General features: G+C 41.3%; 1 protein-coding gene across 1 annotated transcript in view; it reads right to left on the bottom strand.

The window, feature by feature from the left end:
- Window positions 1–295: 295 nt before the first annotated feature.
- Window positions 296–25,867, bottom strand: part of runx2b (RUNX family transcription factor 2b) — a 51,041-nt gene continuing 25,469 nt past the window's right edge. The window contains exons 5-10 of the mRNA XM_077587618.1: window positions 15,414–15,724; window positions 13,841–13,997; window positions 11,681–11,785; window positions 4,414–4,581; window positions 4,046–4,207; window positions 296–1,191 (exon numbers count right to left, since the gene is read on the bottom strand). Coding sequence (XP_077443744.1) covers window positions 695–1,191; window positions 4,046–4,207; window positions 4,414–4,581; window positions 11,681–11,785; window positions 13,841–13,997; window positions 15,414–15,724 — 1,400 coding nt within the window. The 3' untranslated portion in view covers window positions 296–694. The remainder of the gene's footprint in view (window positions 1,192–4,045; window positions 4,208–4,413; window positions 4,582–11,680; window positions 11,786–13,840; window positions 13,998–15,413; window positions 15,725–25,867) is intronic.

Below are 25,867 nucleotides of genomic sequence, written 5' to 3'. Positions count from 1 at the left end.
GGAATTTTACAGGGGAAAAAAAAATACAAAAATTGAAACAATTTGAGGAAAAATAGCTTTGGAGGCTGTTCTCAAAAAGTAAAAAAAAATAGACATATCTTTGTATTTTTGTTGTAAATTAAAAAAAAGGTATTTATCGTAGATTTAACAAAAAAACATGAATTTAAAAAGATGTAAATATTTGGGAAAATTTAATTTTTTATGAATAAATTTTTCCATGGAGCAAAAACGGTAGTTTTCAAAAATTATATAGTTTTTTTTTAAATTTCACATGGTCTGCATCTCATCTCATCTGATCTGATCTGATCTCATCTCATCTTCTTCCGCTTTGTACGAAGGCTGGTTGGGGACATTGTCTGCAAGAAAAGTTCAAAAGTCTTCTTTCTTTGTGTATGATTTAAAAAATATATTAAAAAAATTGTCACTGCCATTTCCCCTTGAACTATAACATTTCCTGTCGTAACATTCCGACTTGAATGTGTCAGCGTAATTTGTTTCTATTCTTTCGAGTTTATGTCTCATCTCATCCATGTCGATATGAAAGCGATACAAAAAAAAGTCTGTTTTGGATGACGTGCTGGTGGTTATTGCCACTTTGAGAGCTTTGGTCCAAACATTCCAGGAAGACAAGTTCGCACAAGTCGCGATGAGCTGCGTTCAAGAAAATAAAATCCCTTTCTTTATGCTCAGGTGTTCAGTAAGGCCTCCAAACGGCCTCATCCATGCGGCCCCCCGAGTTGAGGACGGTGGGGGAGTTGCTGTGACTGCCGTCTCCCGTGTCCACGCCGCCGTCCGCCTGGCTGGGCAGGTTGGGGTTGACCAACGAGGTCCCCGTGGAGGAGCTGGTGCAGGGCGGGGGGGCCACGCGCGAGGGCGACCGCTCCCCGCCGCCGCCCCCGCCCGGCACCATGGAGATCTGGTAGGAACCGGACGAGGCACCGTAGTACAGGTAAGGAGTGCTGCTGGTCTGGAATGGTCCGCTCTGGTTCTGCGTGGACCCCGGATAGGGGGGCGGAAGGTAAGCGTGGTAGTGGGCACTCCCCAGCGACATGGCGGAGGTGACAGGTGGCGTGTAGGTGAAGGTGGCCGGGTAGTGCATGCGAGGACCGCTGAAGCGACTCTCCGTCAGGGAGGACAGGCCCGGGAATTGACGCTCAAACTGGGCTGGGAAGGGGCTCAGGTCCGAAGAACCTGAAAGTATATCACCAAAAACAGCTCAGCAAGCTTGTAACTTTAGGCACTTATAGAAGTTTTTGTTACACTTAGTCAACTGTAAACTCAAAATTTCAATACAGTAATACCTCGTCTATCGCGGTTAATAAGTTCCAAGACCTGTCGCAATGGGTGAATAATCGTAATGTAGGGAAAGTTTTTTTTTTATGGTGTTTATTGAATATTATTTGGACTTTTTAAAACAAGGGTGTCAGACTCGGGTTGGTTCGCGGGCCGAGTTAACGTCAACTCGATTTCATGTGGGCCGTACCATTTTAGATATAATATTTAGATATTTTTATTTAAATAAATGGATTAAAACAACTGGATTAAAAGCCCTGAATATTCAGTTTTTTATAGATCTTAAACTCTAATGTTTATTTTAGCTTTTTTTTTTTTAACATATTTTTAGATTTTACAAAATGATTTTTGAACTAAAAACACAGAAAAAAATGATTAAAAAATGACACTTATTGATTTAAAAGGGGGGAAATCAGGAAATTTAACATGCATCTATACTCTTCATTTTAATTTGATCCTAAAACAGAAAGTCGGCACCCATGATTTACTTTCCCGGGCCACACAAAGTGATGCGGCGGGCCAGATTTGGCCCCCGGGCCGCCACTTTGACACGTGTTTTAAATGCTCCAATACAGTAATCCCTCGTTTAACATGGTCAATAAATTCCAAGACCTGCCGGAATAAGTGAATAACCGCAATGTAAAGGACAGTGTTTTTACGGTGTCTATTGAACATTATTTACACTTTTTAAACACTCAAACATATCATGGACAACAGTACTTTTTTTGACAATTTGCAGGGGGCGCTACCGAGTTATTGTTTTGTTCATAAACCCGAAAACTTGAAAACATCAACATTTTTGTCAGACTCGATGGATGTACCAAGTGTCAGGGGCTTTCTTGCATGTTTAATCTCTAAAAAAAGGCACTTGTTTTGCCCATATTTCCTACGGGGAGGAATACATGTGGCTAAAATGCCTGTATTGTTTTATTCATCATCCTCCTCTGTTTCGCTGGCCAACGCTGACGAAGCGTTCGCATGTTTACGCATATTTACGTGTGTGCGCGCCGAATGAGGAGCAGCACATGTGGAAACACTTTGTGCAAGAAGCAGTTTCCATGAGATCTATAATGAGGCGGACCCCCGGCTCTGATGTGGCTCCGGCACCCGCCTCCCGTCGGCTCCAAGCGAGCGCGCAACTCCCCCGAAATAAAAAATTGCCCCCCAAAACCACTAACTGGTTGCGGCGAGCGCGGCGCTGGGTGCAGAGTTTATAGAGAATGGGAGGTCTACGTGGAACCCCCCCTGCGACCCCCTCATTTCTTTCTCACAGTGGTTCAGTCCAGCCATGGCGTTGGTATCGTAAATCATGAGGCGTCTTCCCTGTCAGCGCGTCTGTTGCGAAACAAGGACGAAAGGGGTGGGAGTCACGTATCATATGATGCTAATTCCCAAATTCTTCCTTCTTTTATTCTAGTAGGAATTTGATGTTATGGACAATATTCATGTCAAATTTAATTATGTTATGTACAAAATTAGTAGACAATTTTCTCAAAGGTGGTACCTTGAGATTCCAGTTTAGAGAGAAATCTTTTAACTTTTGTGTTTCAAATTATATTTCCAACTGATTGCGCTTGGCCACCAGAAGGCAGTATCAGGCAAATATCGACAGACAAAGAAGACGTTTAGAACGACTACACGTGCCCAACGTAAATCTACAGTCATGACAAAAAGAAAAAATGACTAGTACTACTGGTGAATTACATTGTCTGTCTGCACGTGTTGCAGTACAAGTTGTGTTTAAGGATATTCTTAACTCTTTCGGTGCGAAAGTCACCCAATTACGTGGGAACTTTTCATCCTTCTGCTATGAATTTAAATTATTTTGGTGGCTGTAAAGCTTTTGTCGTACGTTTTAGGATACTTCAAAGAGTTTCTGATCAGTGTGAGAGGTTTTGGTTGAGAATAGAATGTTATTTTGAGTTTAAACGTCACTTCGTACGTACGAGAACAAAGCGCGACAAGATAAAAGGCAACAAAGGGGAAAGTCCAAACTCATCAAAGATGACAAGGCAGCTGATTCCATTTAAAGCATGGCAGCGATTCAAACAGGTGTACGCAGATTAAACTCGTTTTGAGATTTTCAAAGGAACGCCTAATTTATTTTGTGACAGTGCGTACAAATTCTGAGGTGATGCATAGTAAGTGTGAGCGAAAAAGCAGTATCGTGTCCTCGTGAAGACGCCTTTGTTGGTCAGTTCGGAATATGGCGCTAGTTTAATGTCACAATTCCATAAATGTAACGTGAAATTGCACATACGTGTTCGAAACATACTCTTGGATACACACTTCATTTCAGGTTAGAAGCCTGCCATTATTCAGACGAATCAGCAGTCGGGATTCTGATTGGATGCCTACTGTCCAATCACATTCAATGCGAGTACAACTATGAAAAATTGGAAAATATCAAGGCACAGCGTCCACATGTGAGTACTTAAAAGTGATATATATAGAGTATATATAATTTTACTGAATATTCATTCATTCATCTTCCATACCGCCCATCCTCGAAAGGGTCGCGGGGGTTGCTGGAGCCTGACCCAGCTGTCTTCAGGCGAAAGGCAGACTACACCCGAGACTGGTCGCCAGTCAGTCGTAGGGCACACAACGCTTGCCCGCACCGAAGTCAGGCGAGTGAACCTCTACACCACAAGGTGGCTTTTTTTAAAGGAATATATAATGGATAGATAACCTCGCAGGTTGTTCCCAGCGTTTTTTATGATTGACATTTTGAGTCATGAAGGCATCTCACCTGGCAAGCGTCGGGGCACGTCACTGATGGAAGGCAAGCCCGTGCCCCGGCTGGACGAGAGCGGGGCTGTGGAGTGGACGGAGGGGGACGCCATGGGGCTCAGGTAGGACGGGTACGTCTGCTCGTACGACCACGGTGGCGACGACTGCGACTGCCGCGGGTCTGAGCGGAGGAAAAATCCAAAGGTTATAGGGGAAGACAACACCTACCATAAATGAACTTCATAAGAAAGTTTAAGTATTCAAATAAGGAATTATGGATGAAGGAGAAAATACTGTTGTTGCCGTCCAATTAGGTGGCTCTTTTCATGCCTCTGCTATGAAATTAAATGAGTTTGCTACCAGTAGATGATTTTAAAATGGCATTACCAGCGATCTGTGTCTGTCCCTGCGGCGTGAACGAGTTGGCCGTCGTGTTGAGCGGCGGTCGCTGAGACTGGGCGGGCACCGCCACGCGGACCCTCATCCTCTCCAGCTCACTCAGGCGGTCAGAGAAGAGGCCCGATTTGGGGGTGTCCTCTAGCTTCTGACGATGCCCTGTGAATGCAACATAGTGGTTAGATTACTTTCTATTTATTAGTGACTTAAGTGGAGGTAAAAGGCAATAATAATATTTCTAAGTAGAGGTTAATAGAGATTTATATGACTATATATTAAAGTCTTACTATCGCCAAGGAGTTTCTCCTTGAAAAAAACTGATGTATTATATAAATAGGATACAAAAATGTGTCAAATTACATTTGAAACGATGTAGTGTTTTTGTTCTAAAGGAGTATATTTAAAGAATCGTAATTTGCGGTCAATTATTGACCTGTTTGGGCTTTAAAAAGTTAAATCATCATCTTAATGTGTTTAAAAGACTCACACAGATACATTACTATTGAAATTGTGCAATAACAAATCATTTTAGTCATAATTTGAATCTGCATAGTTGATAGAGTATTCAGAGGCGTGCGAATCAATGGAAAACAGTAGCCGAGACTCGTTGACGTTATCGGGTGATGAGTCGGAATAAAAAATTGAAAGTGGGTTAGCATAGATTTTACCATTCAAGTTCAAACCAGAGAATCACCAGGTAGAAAAGGGAAGTCAATTGAGTCCATAATGACTTAGAATACTGTCAAAAATACTCAATTTTTCCCTTAATCTAAAATTCTGGTTTAAGTTACTCTTTTTGCAAGCTCCGGATTCTCCTTTGATTGCGAAAAGATGTCGTTTGCTCGTTAAACTGAGGTTTACTCTTCAGGTAAAAAGAGTCTGTCACGGCACGACAGCTTCATCTCTACAGGAGTCGCGCGCTCTGCCAAAAAGATTTTGGCTTTGTTCCTGGATTCCTCTGGCAATATTTAGTCGCCCCTTTTGTCACATTTGTGCTTCCCCGAGGTGTGAGTTACTGTACGAGTTTATTTGAAGTCTCAGGTATCGACTCACTCGCAATGACATCACTTTTTGTTTTCTATTGATGTTGCGCAGCTCTCAAATTACAGAGGAATTCCCGCCGCACGGCATCAATCGCAAACCTGAGCATGTGACGCAGAGAAATCACGTTTTCAGCATTTTTTTTCGTCCTCTTTGTGAAATAAATACAACTCTCCAAATACTGACGATTTAAAAATGACTTCAATTCATTCATTTGTGTTAATGTCATTTTCTTATAGGATGAAGGCGTTTTATTGGCGAAGAATGTTTAGTCACAAGACTTGGTAAAAACCAAACAGCCCCCGACCACGTTTTGTCACACTGCCTAACGTCACATGTCGCGCATTGCTGCCGCAGGGTTTCGAACTTCCACGCAAAAAGTCGCTGCTCCCATGCTAAGAAATTGTCTATTAATAGCAAACCATGTGGCTAACGATTAATTTGAATGCAGTTTATTCAAAACAGAATTATCGGTTATGCTGCCTTTGATGGCTTTTTAATATTACAGTAGCCTCCTATAAAAAAAGTTGGCAGTTAACTCATTGGCTGCAATTAATTTTGATAGACAAACCAGTTCTGCTCTAAAAATGAACTGTTTTACATTAACTGCAGATATCATATCAAATCAACAACCTTCCTTATTATTTAATACATTTTCTCATTGGTTTCTACAGAGAATAGCAGATTGTTACCAGCCTTGCTATTCAAAATGGATTGGACAAATATTGCTGTTATTAAAAGAGTTAGGGTTAGGAATTTCTGGAAGTCTGGAATTTAACTACGAAATCCTACTTTTACCTGAGAATTGTTTGTTGGTTGGACTTCAAGCCCCTAAAATGTTAAATTGAGCCCATTTGCACAGCGGTTAAATGGCCTTACGGAAAGCCTTTTTCTTTTTTTTCCCTCTTTTAATAAGTCTTTGTATGCTGCCAGAGTGGAACTCGTGTCTCAGCCGTTTTATCGGCACTCTGCTCAGACTGCTGAGCAATGAGCCCCGGGTGTTTCTGAAGAAGCGGGAAAGGGGGCCGGATGATTTCACCCACATTTGGGGAAAGTCCCTGACATTTCCAACAACATTATCATGGTCAGCAGTGGTGGCAAAAGTACTCCAGTGTCTACCAAAATACAAATACAGACTGCTAAAAGTAGAATGAGCCCCACCCGAAACACCGAAAATCTAATTGACACTTGGCAAAATAACGTTAATTCCGTAACGTAATTGCCTATAGGGGGCGACAGATATAGGCAAAGGACTACGTCTGTGTAAACGAAGATCCTCAACTCACATCACCCTAATTGCAATAGATTGCATCTAAACGTTATTGCTAGGACTGAAATTTAACTACCGTAGAAAAGCGCAGAACAAAACATCCTTCACGCTAAAGTGTTTGCTACGAGCCACCGCCGGAAAGTGGCAGTACAGATTGGCGATAGCGGCCTCCCTGCCTCCCCGCCACTTCCTTCCTTGCCCGAGCCGGTGGGCGGAAGCAAGGACAGATTCGTACCAGATGTAGAACTCACTCGCTAACTCGCGAGTAGTGCTAAGAACGGTGATCCGAGAGGATTTATTATTGTTCCGAGTGAGTCTCTGTGGCGCGCCGGAGCTAATCTGATCAAAAGAAATGCAGACAGAGAAAAAAAGAAGCCGTGTGATGATAATTAATGGAGGTGGTTTTCCTTTCACGTTCGTGTCAGGGATTTAAAGTGACAACAGGGCCGTCTCCAAACGCCGCTCGGAGGCATCTGAGAACATAAGACTAAGTTATCTTAGCTCAGAATTGAAAGCCGCTTGGCTTTGTCTAAGCAAAATACAAGTCAAGCAGAGAGACTTGTGGCTTTCCTAATGATTTATGCTAAGATAGGCCAACATTGTCCTACCCTATCACTTCAGATTTAAGCCGTTTCTAGCTTGTTTAGCTTTTTTTCAGCCTTGGCAGTAGGAAAGACTACAAAGCTGCCAACCTCCGCTGCCATTTCTACGTTTTTTCCGGAGTAAATGCGATTCACGCAAAATCCATATAAAATAAAATTTAAAAAAGCCTTTTTAGTGACTTGAAAAACATTTAAATGCTATTTTTTTGTATCGACTATATAGCCTAGCAGTTTATTTTAAATTTTCCCCAAAATATTCTTCAAATTATATTTAATATTACCACTCTGAAGATTAAGTAGCATTTTTAACAATCACTTTTGGTCAAAGGGTTATCAAATTTTTTTTCATATAATCGCAAAGGCGTCTGTTGTAGTCTTCTTCTTCTTCATCTCTTTCCAGAGAACTTTTCGTTCTCGGTACGTTCTGTTACTTGGGCCCACTGTGCATATTGTCACCGTCTTTTCATCTATAAACACTATTTAGTGTATCAGTTGGATGAAAATAAGAGCACTGACTTTTGAATTTAAGTGTTCTTCCGAGACAATATTTACTAGGGCATGTCCTAAATGCTACTTTGGTTGCGCAATACTTTCCGCTTCTTCTTCGGCTACGGCCACATTTCCACCTTTGCCATCACATGTACCTTTTTGGCAGATGAAAGCCACAGTAAGCATGTTTTGCGGCGGATTAAAGCCTCCCGGCGCGTGTGCGTGCATGTCAATCATCCATGAATTCCCTTCTCTTTTTTAAATACGCGCCCTCACCTTGGCCATATTCACTTTTTTAATGTGAACATTATTCCAGTGGACGGTTGCCAAAGGAAAAAAAAAAGTGTGGAGTTGGGTTGCTGGCGGCAGGGTGACAGCCAGGCGCCCGTCCACCGCGGGGGTCTTGTATCAAGGGAGGACGCATTGGAAGAAATGAGGGCCGATGATAAAAACAGAGATGGAGGGAGGAGAAGGGGAAAAAAAGAGGAAGAGGAAAAAGCTAGCGAAACGGAGCCATGCTGACTGTGGTGGAACGTTGCCAGGCGTCTGTGTGGTCCAGCCAGGCAAGGGAAAGCACACACACACACACACACACACGTACACACACTTATGCATATAGACGTCCAGGAAAGCTCCCCGAGGCGATACTATGATTTCACGCAAAAACACATTAGAGATGATTCAGAACGTGAGAGGAGCTTTTTTTTTTCTCTCTTTTTCTGGCTGACTTTTTCAGACGGCCGCCGAATGATTTTGTGCCTAGTGTCGCACACTCTCACACACACACTCATACACACTCAAACACTGATTCACTCTTGCACGCACACGCTTGGCACATCTTCAAGGAACTTTACATAACTGACTGGCTTGGCTGCCTCTGGAAAAGCCTGAAGGTCCCTTTTGTCACTTTTTTCGTCCTTTCTTCTCACTCACTTCATTGTTCTTGCTTCTTTTAGTTGTCATGTGACTGATTTGTTGTGTGCTATGCAATTTTTAAAATGATTTTTTATGAGGTACACACTAATCAAACCGTATAAACTCTTTGGCATTGGATGTCGAATTCATTTGCAGATATCAGTCGGCTGTGATAGTGTTAATATCTTGACATCTAGTCAGTATCAAAATGTTTTCTATACTAAAATTGACGGTTCTCTACTGTTTAGTTGATTGAAAATGTCAAAGAAAAATTGCTACTAAACATTGTTCATGTCTGTATTCAGTCTTTCAAGATTAAACTGATATAACTACGATATATAACACTAGACAACACCATTTGTTAAAATTGTTGTCGGTCTGGCACTTGTTTACAACTTTTTATAGGTGCAAAATATAGTGGTTTTCTCAGTGTTGGAATTTTCCAAATTATTTTAAAAAGTGGTCAAACTTAAACATATATTTTTTAATTATTGGCCACTCTAATTGGTGGATTTTGAGAATACTACATGCAGTGTCAAAAGAGTCAACACAGCCAAACAGCTATCACTAATTATTTGTCTCAGGCAAAAAACTGGGAATTTCCACAGTTTAATTGCAAGTCCTGAATATTATGAAATGCTGTTTTCCTACATACCAAATAATTGCCATTTTTACTTTGACTATCCCAAATTGACCATCACCAAAGGAACAATTGTACTCACATGTATTCATTTTCTTTACAAACTACTTGTTTTAAACAGGACACTAACGACATGATAATAATTACATTCAATTTGCGGTACTGTTTGAGGAAACACAGCATTTTTTTTTTACATAAAGTTGTCAGTAAGTCATTACGGCACGTTATATAGATGAGTAGGTTTAAAAGCCCGGCTATGTGCGGGCTTTGCAAGTAACCACTAATATGGTCTGCACAACCGCTGCCTCCTCACCAGACTTGTTAACACTCTGACCTCCTCCGAACACACACACACACACACACACAGACACACACTTGGCCACAAAGCTAACTTTGTGTGACACCACAATGTTTTTTGTCACCTCTCGTGTAAGGGTTCCATCAATTTGATTGAATAACAGCAGATTTGCCACTAGGAAGCGTTTCCTTTTGGTGTGTTTTCTCTTGCTTTCATACACAACACACACAAACGCACACACACACGAGGAACCTGGACTCGCACACGGCCACTTCTTGCCACCCATTAGCCGCAAATGACATTTAATGAGGCCTATTAGTTGCCTTGTGCCTGCACTTTGCTAATGACACCATGAACATACAATCACACGTTCATACAAGATGTGTCCTGAGCCTCACATACCAACACAAAAACATATTAGGGGCTGAATTAAAACTAGTATATTTAAATTTCTTTAATTGCGAGTAATAGCATGAGATCCTTGCGATTAACTAACATTTAATGGGTTAAGTGGGTTCACGCATGACTAGGTGAAATATTCCGGTAGTTGAGATTGGCGATCAGATAGCAAAGAGTAGGATGCCAAATTATTAATTTATTTTATTCATTCAAAATAGAAACTCTGTTCGACTTATCCTTCTCATTTCCATTGTTTACCAGTCGCCTCCCCTCACATGGTGTCCACTTCTAAATATAATTATATCACAAAAGCATTGCTACGTTGATAGGTAGTGTGTCTAAATTTGTATTTTTCTTTGGTTGTTTTCTGCCCCTGCCCTCCTAAAACCTGTCCGCTGCTCTCTCCAAATAAATAAAAACAATATGAACAACTACATCAAACTCCCATGTGGCACATTACAGTTTTTCAGTCTACATAAGGCCACAGACGTCCATAGACATGAGTTAACTCAAAAGTTATCGCCTTAAAATGCTTGATTTGGGTACTTCTTCAATGACAAATTGGTTGTTGTGAAGTGTCGTCCGTTGGCCGCCATGCAAGCAAACGCCTACCAAAAAGTCATGTGATGTACGCACAGGAAATGCTTTTGATCAAACCCGTGCGTGCTTGCGTGAGTGAGCGCGTTTGTGAGTGCAAGTGAGACCGTCCTTGGCAGCGTTAGCTCCTTTCCTAGCGGGATGAACGACATCGCCTGCCGGCTCCGCTCTGTCCCGGTGCCACATGTGAGCCTTGTTTATCAAGTCGGAGTACATTTTTTTCCTCTTGATTTTGCGCGACTTTCTCAAGAAGGAGGCAAACAGCTGCGTGCCAGACCAGCTGGCACTGACAACTCAACTATAGTAAAGTTCTTTTGTTTTTTTTCTCCCCCAACTTCCTGCTCAGTTGTTTTAATACGGCCTATTAAAAGGAGCTGATTCAAGCTCTCTTGCTACCCGGGAATATTCCACCTCACTGTCTTGGTGTCTGAATCAGTGTGGGAAAGTGTTAATGCTTCCCGACCGCCATATTACATATTATTTATTCTTCCCCACTCAAATGATCTTTTATAATGAAATAAATGCAAAAATTCAATTGTTGTGATTATATCTTTGGATTGATGGGCAAAAAGGTGTGATCAACTACTACAGCAAGACACTTTCAAATGAGATCAGATCATATTTTTGACAGAATTTCAGAAATATAAGTCAATTTAGTCTTTTGCTCTCAACTGCCTTTGCTCCGCCTATAAGAAAAAAATCCCTATAAACTTTTTCTTTGAATGACGCCAGGGGCGAAAAGCTTTTGGAAACTAAATTTAGGTGCAAATGTATTTTCAACCAAAAAGAAATGTCTTTTTCAGTGCCACTGACGATGACATACATCCAATGCTGCGGATCTTAAACACTAAAACTTAATTAATTAAATTGCATGGAGCTGAATTCGTATTTTATATGAGCCATTTTAAAGATTTTTTTTCTAATTTACGAAAAATGAATGCCATTGGGTGTAAAATATTTGCAGACGCTCCCTATTCCTAAATTATATATGTGTTACATGCACTTACTTCTGGGCTCTCGTGGTCCGTCCACTGTAACCTTGATGGCTCGGTGGTAAGTAGCCACTTGCGGCGGGTTGGTGAACACAGTGATGGTCAGCGTGAAGCTTTTGCCTGCCGCAACATCGGAATGACATAATTATTATAAATCGTACGAGCCAAAAAATGCACAATGAAGAGGAAAAAAAACATATATATATATAAGTCGCAATGGAGTATAAGTTGATTTTAGAGAGGGCAATTTATTATTTGATCAGAAACCAAGGACAAACATAGTTAATAGCAAAAATAGTTCAATGGAGAACAACAGGCTAGATGGGCACCTGTTAATGCGACATTTACAGTTTTTTGGATAACCATAGCCTAAAAAAATAAAGTGTTTCGGTGGTCCGAGACAGGGGAAAAAACATAGAAGTCGCACTTGAGTATTAGTGGCAGGCCCAGTAAGTGAGAGAAAAAAAAGTGTGAATTATAGTCCGGAAAATACGTTTTTCTCCACTATCATGTGAAATACGAAAATTGTATTTTTCAATTCAATTCAACACGAATTAAGTTAGACGAGTCTGCACGTCTACTGCAGCACTCAATGGTGAGTTAACAAATGGGTGGCGATTAACAAGACCTCGAGTTGAATCCCATCTTTGTGTGCGCGAACGCGTCAGCGGCAGGAATGCAGTGATTCAGAGGTAACGGATCGGCGACGCTATGAAGCCTTCAAAAGGTATGCATCATGTCACCGTGGCGACGGTCGGGGGCGGGTGTGGGACAGGAAACGGGGGCGGTCTAAAGGGGTTCAACACAGCGACTCACAGCAGCAGCTGTCCACGCGTGGGCGTCCGCCACATAAACGGGAGTCCACATGTGACAGGTGTGCGCCATGTTTGGATGATGAAGTGGATGCTTCCGCCGGATCGTCTTCCGAGTGCCAAGTTTTCGTCTCAGTGACAGTTATATTGGAACGCACGTTTAGAAATGCCTCCCCACTTCTTCCTGCCACTTTGCAAACACACACATGCTTGGCTAATTGACTACAAAGCCTGACTAAATGCGAAGAATAGGAATTTCCTATTGCCTTTGAAGCTTTCGCCGCCATTCTTTCAAGTGGACGATGCGATCGACGGTATTCCCTTACACACTAAGCTACCTGCGATCAATCGTCACGACACGTCAACCGATGTGTCATCGGCATTCTGCCTCGTCATTGCTGTCCCGGTGTTTCATTTCAGACACCTCGTAGTCTGATCTCTCGGCCCCGGGTTCCTATGTCACTTCCTGTCCCCTGATTCTGTATCACGGGTTACCGCGGTAACAGGCCAAACACGGAGAAGTGGGCCGCCTCAGATGGGCAACGAGACAAGAGATGGTGGCTCTTTTTTAAATAAAAATATCAAAGGTTACATCACGCAAAACGATAAGTCTGCTGTACTTAATGTTCACTTTTGATTGCATGTGTTTTTTTAAAATAAATCTTCTCTATTATTTGGCAATAAAACCTGTTTACTGCTCTCATATAGTAGTGTAATTTTTAGTGGATGGCTAGGGAGATCGTCAATATCATTTTACGATACTATTATGCAAGCATTAGTGCAACATTAATTCAAACAAATGGATGCACCATGAACTAATTAAAGCCTCTTCCAAAAAAAATACAGTCCATTGCATTGCAATTTAGAAATAGAAAGCCAATCTATTTGAGATGGAAGGATTGGCAGCAATCATAAAAATAGTGTGGGCGTCTAACTCCGACAATGATTGCTAATGAGTTAAATGCACCTCTAGATGGTGACAAAAAATTATAAGATTCACCACTAAAAGTCACTCCAAAACTGCAGTAACTTTTTTTTTTGCAGAGGATCAAGAAGATACAAATGGTAACGTTAGGAATTGTGAACTCAGAGCTAGTCAAGGTTTTAGTATCCTTTTTTTTAACTTAGTGTTTCTTTTTCTTTGCGCCTTTTTAACAACATTCTTATGAATAGAGACGGATACCAATTAAGATTGTTTGGCCTTGGCATGTGTTTTTGCTCCGGTGAGAGTCACACAAGCAGAAGCTTTGAATCAGACGTTTTGCTGGCCGTGGAAGAGATTATGTGGTCGGCGAGTAAGCCAAGGAGACCACTAATCCTCACCACCTAAGTGTGTTAAGTGCAGACGTGTTTTTCACCTCACCTCGGCCGCTGCGGCCTACGAAGCGCAGGTCGTTGAAGCGCGCCACCTGGTTCTTCATCACGCCCGAGGCGTTGCGCAGCTCGGCCGAGTAGTTCTCATCGTTGCCCGCCATCACCGTTACCACCGTCCCATCCGTTATGTCTCCCAGCGCCACCACCTGGCGGTCAAGGCACAAGATGATGCGAAAAACAGTAAAAATTTGGCAGTCAAAAAATACGTCAATGTTGATCAATATTTTGGATTTATAATTGGATCGTTGCTTAACCAACTGATGTATGGACTTTACTTCATTACTTCTTAACTGTAATACAACAACAGGGAAATTTCAAACCATTTACAATTGTTTTGTATTTTAGAAGTAAACGAATATATGCATGCTAATGTTTTAGGGTTTTTTTCCCCCCAAGGTTCCTAAAATAAATAAATTAAATTAACGGTAACTGGAGTTGAAACCTCACCATTGCCAAACAACAGCAGTAGCCACCTCCTGTATTTTAAATGAATTCCAAAAGTGGAATATTTGTTTTTATCAGCTGCCAGTTTAAAAGACACAAAATGGCAACCTGCCAATTCCCTGGCCAAGGTAATTAGACAACTCTTGATAAACATCAAACCACCTTCAAAGTGTGTTTTAATTCATCACATAACAGCAAAAAATCCTCACTGAGGTTCTCGTTAAGATTCTTGGATGGAGATAACAGAGCAGAAAGAAAAAAACGCGTCGGCGGCTGCTAAAATGACCCAGACAGCAATAAAAGTGCTTGTTCAAAAAGGGGGGAAAGAATTATGTAAAGTTTTGTGTTTGTTTGGTAGCCAAGCAACATGCTTGATGTGTTGATCCATCTTTGAATATGTATGAACAATCACAACAAGTTGGAAAATCTGTTTAGAATTGGTAAAAAACAAATAGGTAACATTTTTAGAGTGCACTCCTTCTATAATTCAATTTAAATAACCCTTTCATCTATCAGTTATGTTTTTTTCATTCATTTAAATCATTGGCTACCATTGACTGCACTAGACGTCCAATAAATTTTTAATGGGAGGGGCCAATGAAGTGATCGCCCCTCCCTGTCAAACTGGATTGGACAATGTCATAGTATGAGTTAAATATTAGGGGAAAAAACAACAACTTTAGAGTATTCCTTGGTGTCCTCAGAAGTTTGTTTTTCTTCATTTTAATTTCATCAACTTAGTTTTTATTTATAGTTTGCATTTATGCATTGATTAATGGTGATAAAATAATAAAGAAACACAATAATAATTAGAATACATGCTAATATTGAAATGTTTGAAGAAAAAAAAACATTCAATTACCAAAAACAACTTGGCTTTTCAATAACTATGTGAGCACTGTTCTTGAAAGGGTTAAAACAAATTGTAACTTTCTGTACTCAAAATAAGATCTTCATCCTACTTTTAATAAAGACCCCTGGTTATGGTGAGCAATTGTGAATTGACCAAATAGTGGAACGATAGGGCTAAATGGGCATTGATTGTCACGTTACCAGATGGAAAAAAAAAACCCGAATAAAAGCAAAAAAACGTGAAATCACGTAGACTGGGGACTCACCTTAAAGGCAACCGGTAGCGTCTTGTTACAGCGCCAGTGCGACGGCAGCACGGAGCACAAAAAGTTGGGGCTGTCGGTGCGCACCAACTCGGCCGGGTGATCGGCGATGATCTCGGCCATGCTGCGGTTCTCGTGGGCGCGCAGCCGAGGCACCACCGCCGAGACCACGTCCGCTTGCCCTCCGCCGTTGCCGCCTCCTCCTCCGCCACCGCCACCGCCGCCGCCAACGGGCGAGCTCCCCTCCGTCATCTTCCCCGTGAGCGGCTGCAAGCTGCTGGACGGCGGGCTGAACCTCCGACTGGCGCTCGGGTCTACGGGGATGCGCATGACACACAATCGGAGTCGATTAAATCGCAGACGGAATCGCCGATAGGCAAAGTCAAAAGTCAACGACAAAAGTCGGGATCCTTCCTCGGTAGCACCGCCAGTCGGAAAGCCTGCTTTCTCCCGGGCAGCAGGAGGAAAACCACGCGTGGGGAGTGTGAGAAAAGGGAGGAAGGGGAGGGGGAGGAGGAGGAGGAGGAAGAGGAGGGTGGTCGTGGTGGTCTCTGTGGCGTCCACCACGCACGTGCAGCTATAAATAACATCAAATGGACAGCCACGCGTGGGGTGCCCCACAAAGCATAACAAAAAGTCTAGACCAGGGCTGGGTAAACCGGTCCACGAGGACCACTGGGGGTGCAGGATTTTGTTGCAACTGATCCAGCAAAAGTACTTAACCAATGAGATTTCTGTAGAAAACAAGAAGCACCTGACTGCAATCCACTGATTACACTTCTAAGATACCAGATTGGTGAAAAGGTTTCCTCCTATAGGTTGGATCGAAAACCTGCACCTTTCGGGAATAGTTTGCCCACCCCTGGTTTAGGCGTTTTCCGTCACGCAGGAACTACAAGTGACTGGGCCAGTTATGATTCATAACTTGAATATAAAAATATCTTTCAAACAAATAAAAGGTGCACAATTGTCACAATTCACACACGTCTCATTCACGTTTCTCGTCATGAACTATTCAGACTGACTGGAAATGTGCAGCAATTGTTTGTAAAAGTAAATATATTGACAATAGTCGCGGAATTGAGAATAGGAAAACTTGACATAGTATTGAAGTGGTGTTTACAAAAATAGGCAGAAAATAATATCTTGAAAATCTTTCAGAAATATTCTGCTCCCATCTGGTGGGCAAAAAAGTTTAATTACAAAAAATGGTATCTATTATATGAATTTCAAATACACCCCTTAAAAAATAAATGGTGTAAAGAAAGATGCTTTTGTGATGCAATTAACACAAATTAACTAAAATGTTGAATTCTAGATTTTCATTTACCGACATTTTTTTACAATACATGACGCAACCAATTATTTTAAGAAGGTTACAAAACACACTAAAAACTAAAAAAAAACCATACATTCTGTAAAATACCATTCATTCACTTTCTGTACAGGTTCGCAGGGGGTGCTAGAGCCTATCCCAGCTGACTTTGTGCAGCAGGAATTGGTGGCGAGCCATCAGAAAGCCAATAAAAAAGTATGCCAACAAAATAAATGACATCTGTAAAACTACTCACTATACATACAGAGCCTTGCTATTAGTGGACACATTTTTTCTCACTTCAAAAACATACATATGTAGAGTTTGGTACATTTTCCATATTTGGGAAATGAACAAAAAAGAAAAGTTTTATGTGCTTGTGCATCTGTGGCCTTAGTGTGTCTACTGTAGAGGGCATCATTGACGCTCTGTGAGGCTCTCATTCATCCTCGCTCCCTTTCTCAACCCCCTGATTGGACATCAGTCTCCAGTCAGTCTCCTGGCTGCCACATCACACATACAAGAACACGTGTGTGTCCGTGTGTGTGTCCGTGTGTGTGTGTGTGTGTGTGCAATGCCAATGCTGCTTTTCCGTTGCACTCAAACGACTTTTATTGCATCCCCATGCTTTGATTCCTTCCAGAATAAGAGGCACACGTCTTTTAAGTGAACTAGATTAGAATACATTTTGTTTTACGCCAATCTTTCTGCAAGTGTGTAACTGTGAGGGAGCCGTTATTTAGCTGAGGAAAACCCACCAGTAAGCGAAAGGTAAAAATGTATAACATAAAGATAAACTACAGTTTTGACCTTTGCAAAAGGTTAACTGTAAATGGAGGAGATATTAAACGCACTATTGGAACAAAAAGAGATCTCTATTGAGTCCTTATGTTTAAATAATAAGTAAAGCATGCTTCCTTTGGGTTTTGAAGTACTTGGAACTCCAAAGTTTCATCTAAAATGGAAAGTAGTACTGCACTGAAGGTGTGCAACTCTAAATTGGGATGTGCTTCTGGAATGATGGTCAAGATGATGGTCAGGTTACTTTTCCCTCTTGACATACGCTTTCGACATTCTCAAACATGAACATGAGCCGTCCCGATTTTATCTGAATTAGAGATTAAAAATAAACAAGCATTCACATGCACAACTCTGAAGTTTTCTGGGAAGCGTGTGTGTTTTGCTACGTGAAGAGTCAAAGTAGGATTTATATATATAATTTTAGGAACTACGAGGCAATTTTACGAAACCGTGCTGCGTGTAAAGATCGCAAAATGATAAAAACATTCAATAACAAAGGACAAAGTCAAGATGTTGGCATATCCTAATCTAAAATGGGCAATATAATCTTTGTATTTGTTGGTTTCCGTTTGGCAGCAGCAACAAAGCGTGGTTTTATCACTTAGGCTTTCTATGATGTCGACATATTGTTTATACATATCACTCAAGCATTTTTGTTCCTATCTCAACCTGGAGTTGCTTCAAACCACAATTATTTCTACACGCCTGCCCATAGTGTTGTTAACGAACTAGCATTTAGCGATAACAGTCTGTCATCATAATTCAGACAAGACAAGCATGATAGTAAACAACCCATCATTATGAAATTCAGAAGTGAGTTAAAGCAGTGAGCAGTGAAAAGGTTTTCCCGGAGGCTAAAGTACAATAATAGTCATAATAATAGAAAGAAAACAAGGCAATCTGGTCTTTCTTGAAAATATAACTTGTAAGTCAAGACACAGTTGTGAATGTATGATAGTACAAATTGTGAAAAAATGAGCGAGCAACAGAGGCCTGCTCTGTTTTTTCAGTTTTTTTTTAAAGCAGCGTCATCAGCGAGTAAGGGAAAAGGCGGGAGGATTAAGGCTCCATTTCACAGCGGTGCATTTTTCAAGACCCTTAATTACAGTTTCTCGGAGAAGGCCGCCGACTAGGCTTCGGGCGAGATGTTTCCACGCCGTTTTTGTTTGCCAGCCCAGCCAGGTCAGGGATACGGCCAACAGAGCCAATCAGCGGGATGAAAGCGGGCCGGGGAAGGCCGGCACCGGAGACGGTTGACCTGCTTGAGGGCAGTAGATGACGACGTCCGGTAACCTTACTCGCGCTGACCTCACGGCGGTCGTAATGAATGTTTGTCACCTGGCCGGCCTTTCCGGAGTACACCGAGCGGCCTTATTTTATAGGTTAAAGGCCAGAGATTATGCCGTATCGCCAGCAAATGATGGCGAAGCAGTTGAGGAGGGCGGAGGGGTTTGGGAGGACAATTTTCTCTGGGCTCTGACTGTCTGCCGCCTAGCGCCTTCACGGAGGTCTCTAATTGACATCACTTGCAGGCAAAAATAAGCACCAGAGAGGAACTTCTGTGGGCTGGCAGGGAAAATAAAGCAGCGAGACCTGAGAGCGTTAAAAGAGTCCCAAGGACACATGTGAGGGGGCGACGTGTTTCTATCAAAATGCGCGGTACATTTCAGATGGTCTTGCAGTGGGACGGTATGCGGTATAAATCCTGGCATGATTTTTTATTTTTTAAACTCTTTCAGGGAGAGAGGACATGTATTCAAATGCTATTATAGCAGATTAAATGGTGTAGTAGTTAGAGAATTGATAATAAAAAAACTTAGATCATTATTATTCAATTGTTTCCAGCTCCTCCCATTTCAAATGGATTGGACGTCTAAGGTTGTCAAAATTAAATAAATAACAATTCCAGAGCAAAATAGTCACAGGCTGCACTATTTTGTATTTATTTTTTTCCGACAATGTCTATTTATTTTAATTGGAATTATTTGCGATTTATAAGGGTTTGATTGCTTCCATAGTTAAGGGTTATAAGTAACAAAACAATTCAAAGAAGAGAGGATATTTAAAAAAATAGTACTTTTATATAATGAATTATTAAAGAGACTAGCTCCATCTAGTAGTAAATCTGAGCAGTGCAATATAGGCTAAATTTAAGCCTCTTGTGCGGGCCACATCCAATGATAGTTTCATCATTTGCCGCTGGCCACTTAAAACTGAGCAAGGGGGCGTAGTTTGGACACCCCTGAACTAAACAAAGGCATACTTTGGGCTGCTTTACAATGGAAACAGACAAAATGGTATGGTTTGTTGATGGAATGACAGCGCCCGGGTTGGCGGCCAAAAACCGGCCGACAAAAAAAGACGGGATTTCAACTTTTCCGCTTTTGCACGCAACCAAATATCTTTGGAGGCTCGAGGCGTTTTTGGCCCACGCCGCTTTCTATACAGCCTTTGTGTCACTCGTTATACTATTATTAGCCCTTCACTTCAGTTCAGCCACGCCAGCCATCAAACCCTGCCTGGAGCCACCACACTTTTGGCCTAGAGTCTCTCCAAGGTTGTCTGCTTTTCCCTTCTGTCACTCAATCAGATCCGATTGCGCTAAGGCACATTTGTTTCGAAGGATATACTTTTCTGAACCCGTATTTAAACAGTGAAAACCCAGAGTATAGAGAAACCATATGCAAAATCCATCCATTATTTGTAGCACTTATTGTAGGGTCGTGGGTCTGCTGGAGCTTTTCCCAGCTGAATTGGGGCAAAAGGACGGCAAACCTTAAACATGTTACCGGCAAATCTAAAGGAATTTAAATAAACAGTTTTCAACTTTGTGCAAAAAGTAAACACGCTCTCGAGAAATGGGAGACTATGGAGTAACATTACATTGTGAAGACAGATAGACGTTTGCTTCAAGGTCTTGATTTGCCACTGCAAAGTTTCTATTCACACCAGGAAAGTTCATATTTCGCTTTCTATGGTCCTGATAAAAATCCAATCTTTTTGCAAAAGTCCCACGATTTGACAACAAACCCACACACATGCAAACATCCATTGAACGTAAAAGACACTGCTAACCGTAGTGTGGCTCTTTCCATCCTTCTGTTGAGAATTTAACTTCATCTAACAGCCGTAGACATCTTATCAATATGAACTGGGAGGCTGGCAGCGAATGAACATTGCATTCCATGTGTCGCCATCAAAGATGGCGGCAAGTTAACGTTTTGGGCCAAAAATAAAATGTTTGAGTTTGATTTATTTAATGAGGGACAGCACATATTAATGACCATATTTGTATTTATGTTAATGAACTGTACGTAAATATGTAAGATTGTAGCCGAGGGCTAATTTTCATCTTTAGTCCCTTGTGCAGGTTGAAAGTAAATGATGACACATACAAACAAGTAGCACAGTTTTAGACAGGGTTGTGATCTCAATTATGTTTGTGTAACAGCCAAGCTTTAAGATGATTGGCGTGGGAGTTCACGTATGGTAATTGGTATTGAGTTCCAGGTATGTCAGGCACGGACAGAGAAGGTGCTTTGAGTGAATGCACTCTTTTTGAAGGGAAATACACAGTCACCTCTAGAGCCAGCCCTTGTTGATGTGTTCCGGCCGACATTGAGATCTCGTTGGCCTTAAAGTGGCCCGCGAAGCAAACTGATTTTGACATCCCTGACCTAGACCTTCATGTATACCGTAAAAAGCCATACAAAAAAAGTGGGGTTGCCTGTATTAATCAAACGACGAATTCGCCTACCTCCACAAGGATTAGTTTGAGAGGAAATGCGGCGTATCGAGGAGCACGACGGGAACCCGGTAAGGAGCGTTGTTCTTGGACGCTGAGCCTCCAAAGGTGCTAAAGACAATATAGACGTTTGTTCCGGGCCAACATTCCACTCGACGCCCCCCGCCCCCCGCCCCCTTTCCTCTCCTCTGTGCGTTTTCAGCGGCCCGCTTCCTCCCGGCACACGAGTATCAAAATATTATGAGTACATCAGCAAAGATGAGCTGGTCTCATGTTATCCGGACCGGCGTTTCATTGGGCGAGGTAAAACTAACAGCGGATTTATCGGCCGCCGTTTCTACTCCGCTGATCTCGGCGCCGGTCTGTCACGACTGGGGATGATTGATGCCATGGCGGCTGATTAACGAGGTTCAAGCGAGGGGGATACGGCGGCCGCGGGGATGTCGAGCGCCGCACACCGGGAAGCTATCGGTTATCGCGTCCGCTTCCAGGTTGAGCGAACGTGGCGAAGGCCAGGAAAGACTGACGTTCTACTGTATCTTTATATTTATTATTATTAAGTGTAATAAAATATTTGTTGTCCAGATGTTAGATCAGCGTTTTTGCCTTTAGTTTCAGATGATAAGTATGAAAAATAAAACTGATACGTTACTACTTATTCTGATGCGTTTTAGTATTGCGGGTGTTCGAGGGCTAACTTTATTGTGCTTTTAAATTAAATCTAAATCAGAATTGGTCATGGAATCGTATTCTGTCCTTCAAATTTGAAAAAACAACAACTCCCGAATTCATGGAAAATTGGTGCGACCCTCAATTTTTTTTTGTTTTTAGTAGATTTCTTAAATCTCTTAATGGGCAACGCAAACTTTGTTGTGAAAGTTTCTGATGAGGGAGTTTATTCGAAACCCTAAAAATCCCCGATAACATAAAAAATGTGAACAAACATATGTCACCACTAGAAAGCATCATTACTAGTTTTGACACAGTCAGAAATGTCTAGCTTTAGTGGAACAGTTCTCATATTATAGTTTCCCATTCCTAAATTAATTAAACATGTGGATAAATTGAGAAAGACGAGCTTTTGCTGCAGACTAAGCGAAATTGTTGTCTTCATTTCACTGACAATCACTCATTCATGTCATTGGCAGGAAAAGACGGCCTGTCAAAACGCATTGCAGTCAAACTGGGACAAACAGGAAATAATAATAATAATCGCGACGGTGAATGATTTTTTGAGGGTTTGGATCTCCTGTCAACATTTTACGAGCCACACCGCACCGCTGAACTCTGCAACCCGACTGTTTTCGCGCTGGATTTGACTCCATTGACAGCGATAGATGTCCAAATTTTGACTCATTCCTGCCAGACAAGAGCCACATGAGAACAATGGACGGGGGGGAAAAAGTTGCGCAGCCGCTTTAGTGTCTTTTCTCCAAACATTCCCGTCGGCTGTGCTCCGACGCCAGCGAGTCCCAACGGGAAAATCATTCTCCAAGTCTTAAACATTCACGCTGTTGTACGATGGCAACGCTTTCGGCGGGATGCGGTCGCGAGCTGACACTAAAATTGCGCGTGTGAAATACGAGCGGCTTTAAATCTCTAAAGCCGGATTTCTTTACGGCCTCGTAGATCACGCGTGAAATCTCAGGAGAACCGGGAAGAAAAAAAATGAGGTTCCCGTGTTGGGTCGTCGCTCACCGACAGACAATTAAAGCATCCATCTTGGCTTCGAAATAACGCCAGTCAAATGTTTGACTTCCTGCCAAACAGATTTTCAAAATAGACTTGCAGGTGATGAGCAGGGAAGAAATTATTGTTACGGAGTTTAATCTAGATTAGGTTTATAACATGTTTTCATTATGATTTGTTTAATTTTTTCATATTTGGAAGACATTTTTAAAATGTTGTTTTTCTGAGTTGGGTATATTTTGCCTGTTTGTTTTATGTACAATCCAATTTTTGACTCATTGTGATGTTTTTTTTACTTTACTTTCAGAAAATGTTGATTCCAATTTTAACTAATTGGCTGCAACTGATGGGAATACACGTCCAATCCAAATTGCCAGTGATTGGTTGGATCACGATTATGATTGGACGTGCATTCGCCAGTGAAACTCATTATTCATTTTCTTTTTCAAATTAGAATCCATTTCCCACATTTGAACCCTTATGATTTTAAATGTATCTTTAATTGATAAATGTTTCAGCTTAAAAAAAAAATATTTGGTTAAATTTATTCCACCAATCCCAATATAAATGAGTTGGACATCTATCGCTGTCAATGGTTCAGTAATTAAAAGGTTTACGGAAAAAATGCATTGATTGTTGAATTTGTGAATGGTGAATTATACTTTAAATCCCATAACATTGCTAACCCAGTGTTATCATTACCAAAATTCATATTCACTGATTGCTCGTGCTCTTATTTTGTGTTCCTCCCTTGCATTCTTGATAAATCCAAACCACAGACGTCTTTTCGACGTGAATATTTGGACGGCCATTTACTAGTGGAAATGCGGTCAGAAGGAAGAAAATATCCATCATACTGTGAGCCAAAGGATGTTCTTTTCGCAAAAAGAATAATTACACCAAATTACAGTTTATCACCGCCAGAAGCTGTTAAAAATAAATAAATAAATGAAAAACCACAGTCAGCACTGTCCTCACGCTTCAAACTCACTCAACGCAACATTAGCGATGCTAACGGAAACAATAATAACTACTTTTTAAAAAAATATGCTGCATTTGGAAAGTCATATAGCATTTTTTTGTCCTAGATAATTCAAAGTTAAAGTTGAAAAAGCTATTTTTATACATTACTTCGTGAAATATGGTGAGTTTCTCAAATGACATATTTAAAAAAATGCACGTTTAAGCAAATCCTAATGTAAGATGCTCATTAGGTGTACAAAAAACACGGACATACCTGTTATTCCCATTAAATAAAAACAACGTAAATAGCAAAAATGTCTATATTCAGCAAAGTGTCAGCAATAATAAAAAAACAGAAGGGATTGCTTTTTTGTTGTTTTTGTTTGTGTCGAGACGCAGGCGCTCCAGACACAGTCGTTTAACTTTGAATGGGTGGATTTTCTCCACGCGGCATCTTAAATTTCCATCAAAAGCGTCTATCACTCTGATCAAATATTCCCGTCTCCTCGGTACCTTTTGCTCATTCAGCATCAGGACGGGAAGAAAGACCTACTTTTCCGCCCGTTTTAAAGGAAATACCAGACAAACGACGCCGACTTCACTCGAGTGGAGTGATGGCGAACAGAGACGACGCCGGGGAAGCGGAAGATGAGACGGAAAGAAAAAAAAAAGAAGAAAAATGACAAAAGTGGGAGCTAGCGCGACGCCTGACGTTGGGAAAGTTGCCGGGCAAGCGGAAAAGGAGCTCCACTTTGGGATTTTATGGACAAACTTTGACAACATTTGGCAGGATTTGAATAGCAGGCCACGCCCATTAAATTCCACAATCTAAAAAGAATTCAAATGGTTAATTGAAGGTTTAACCTGAATAAATATGGGCAGTTTGCAATCAATAATTACAGTTTTTGTGGGGGTCACTGTTTTTGACTAATAGGACGTTTTAACGTCAGGTTAAAGAATATTTTCATCAAATGACGAGTATATCATGTATTGCCATACATGTGATACATGAATTTTGAGTATATTACAATATGATACAATTTTTTAGGAAATTATACGTGAAATTTTAGTCTTTTTTTTTCTGGAGGACAATTAAAGGCTGAGAATTGAAGGAATTTTAACTTGCTGTTAATTATGTAGCTGTTTGAGTTTAAAAATTATGTTTTCAAGTGAAGGAAGATTAACTTTTCTAAAATGTTGTTGAATTCCTTTTTTTTGTCATACCAATGAACTTTTCCTATAATTTTTAATTCGACTTTCTGGGAACAAAACACATTCTTGTGCAATTTGGTGACAGCTATAATAACAGACTTGCTTAAAATGACGAGTCGGTTATAGACGACGACGATGACGCAATCGCACAGTGATTTATTAGGGGTAATTAAATAAGTTGATGTGTCCTTGTAAATGCAAAACACCATATTTTTTTTCCGGAGAACTACGAAGCTTCTTGGTCCTCATCGCTTTATTTTTTGGGTACAGTCGTTCAGGTGACTTGACTTAGTTTTTTCCAATTTTCGGTTAAACTCTGACTGCATACCGATTTTCCTCTTTTCTACCAGGAGGGGAAATAAAGTAGAAATGAGGGCGTTTGTAAAGCCGCCCAGCTTTCAATTTGAGCGCTGTGTTGTATTTTAGCTTCAAAGACTGAAATCCACCTGCACACACACACACACACACTTTTTGGGTCTCTAGGCCACGTTCAAGGTAATTATGTGAGTTAGCGTGTGCCACAGGTGGTACGCCGCCCAGTTACTTTTGTCATCAGCTTTTTACTTTTTCCTGACGGCGTGGGTGAGGAGGAGAGAAGGAGAAGAGGGGGAAGGACTTAAATGGTCGCCCCCCTAGCCAGATGGGAGATGCTTTGAAAAAAAATAAGGACCGCATGGTTGTCCTCGCTTGCCAACACAAAAGTATCTCTGTCGTGCGGAAATTGGAAATAAT

This window comes from Stigmatopora argus, chromosome 19, assembly GCF_051989625.1.
Source record: "Stigmatopora argus isolate UIUO_Sarg chromosome 19, RoL_Sarg_1.0, whole genome shotgun sequence".
Classification (NCBI taxonomy): Eukaryota; Metazoa; Chordata; class Actinopteri; order Syngnathiformes; family Syngnathidae; genus Stigmatopora; species Stigmatopora argus.
The sequence above is the reverse complement of the archived record's forward strand: the minus strand, read 5'-3'. Positions and strand labels throughout refer to the sequence as shown.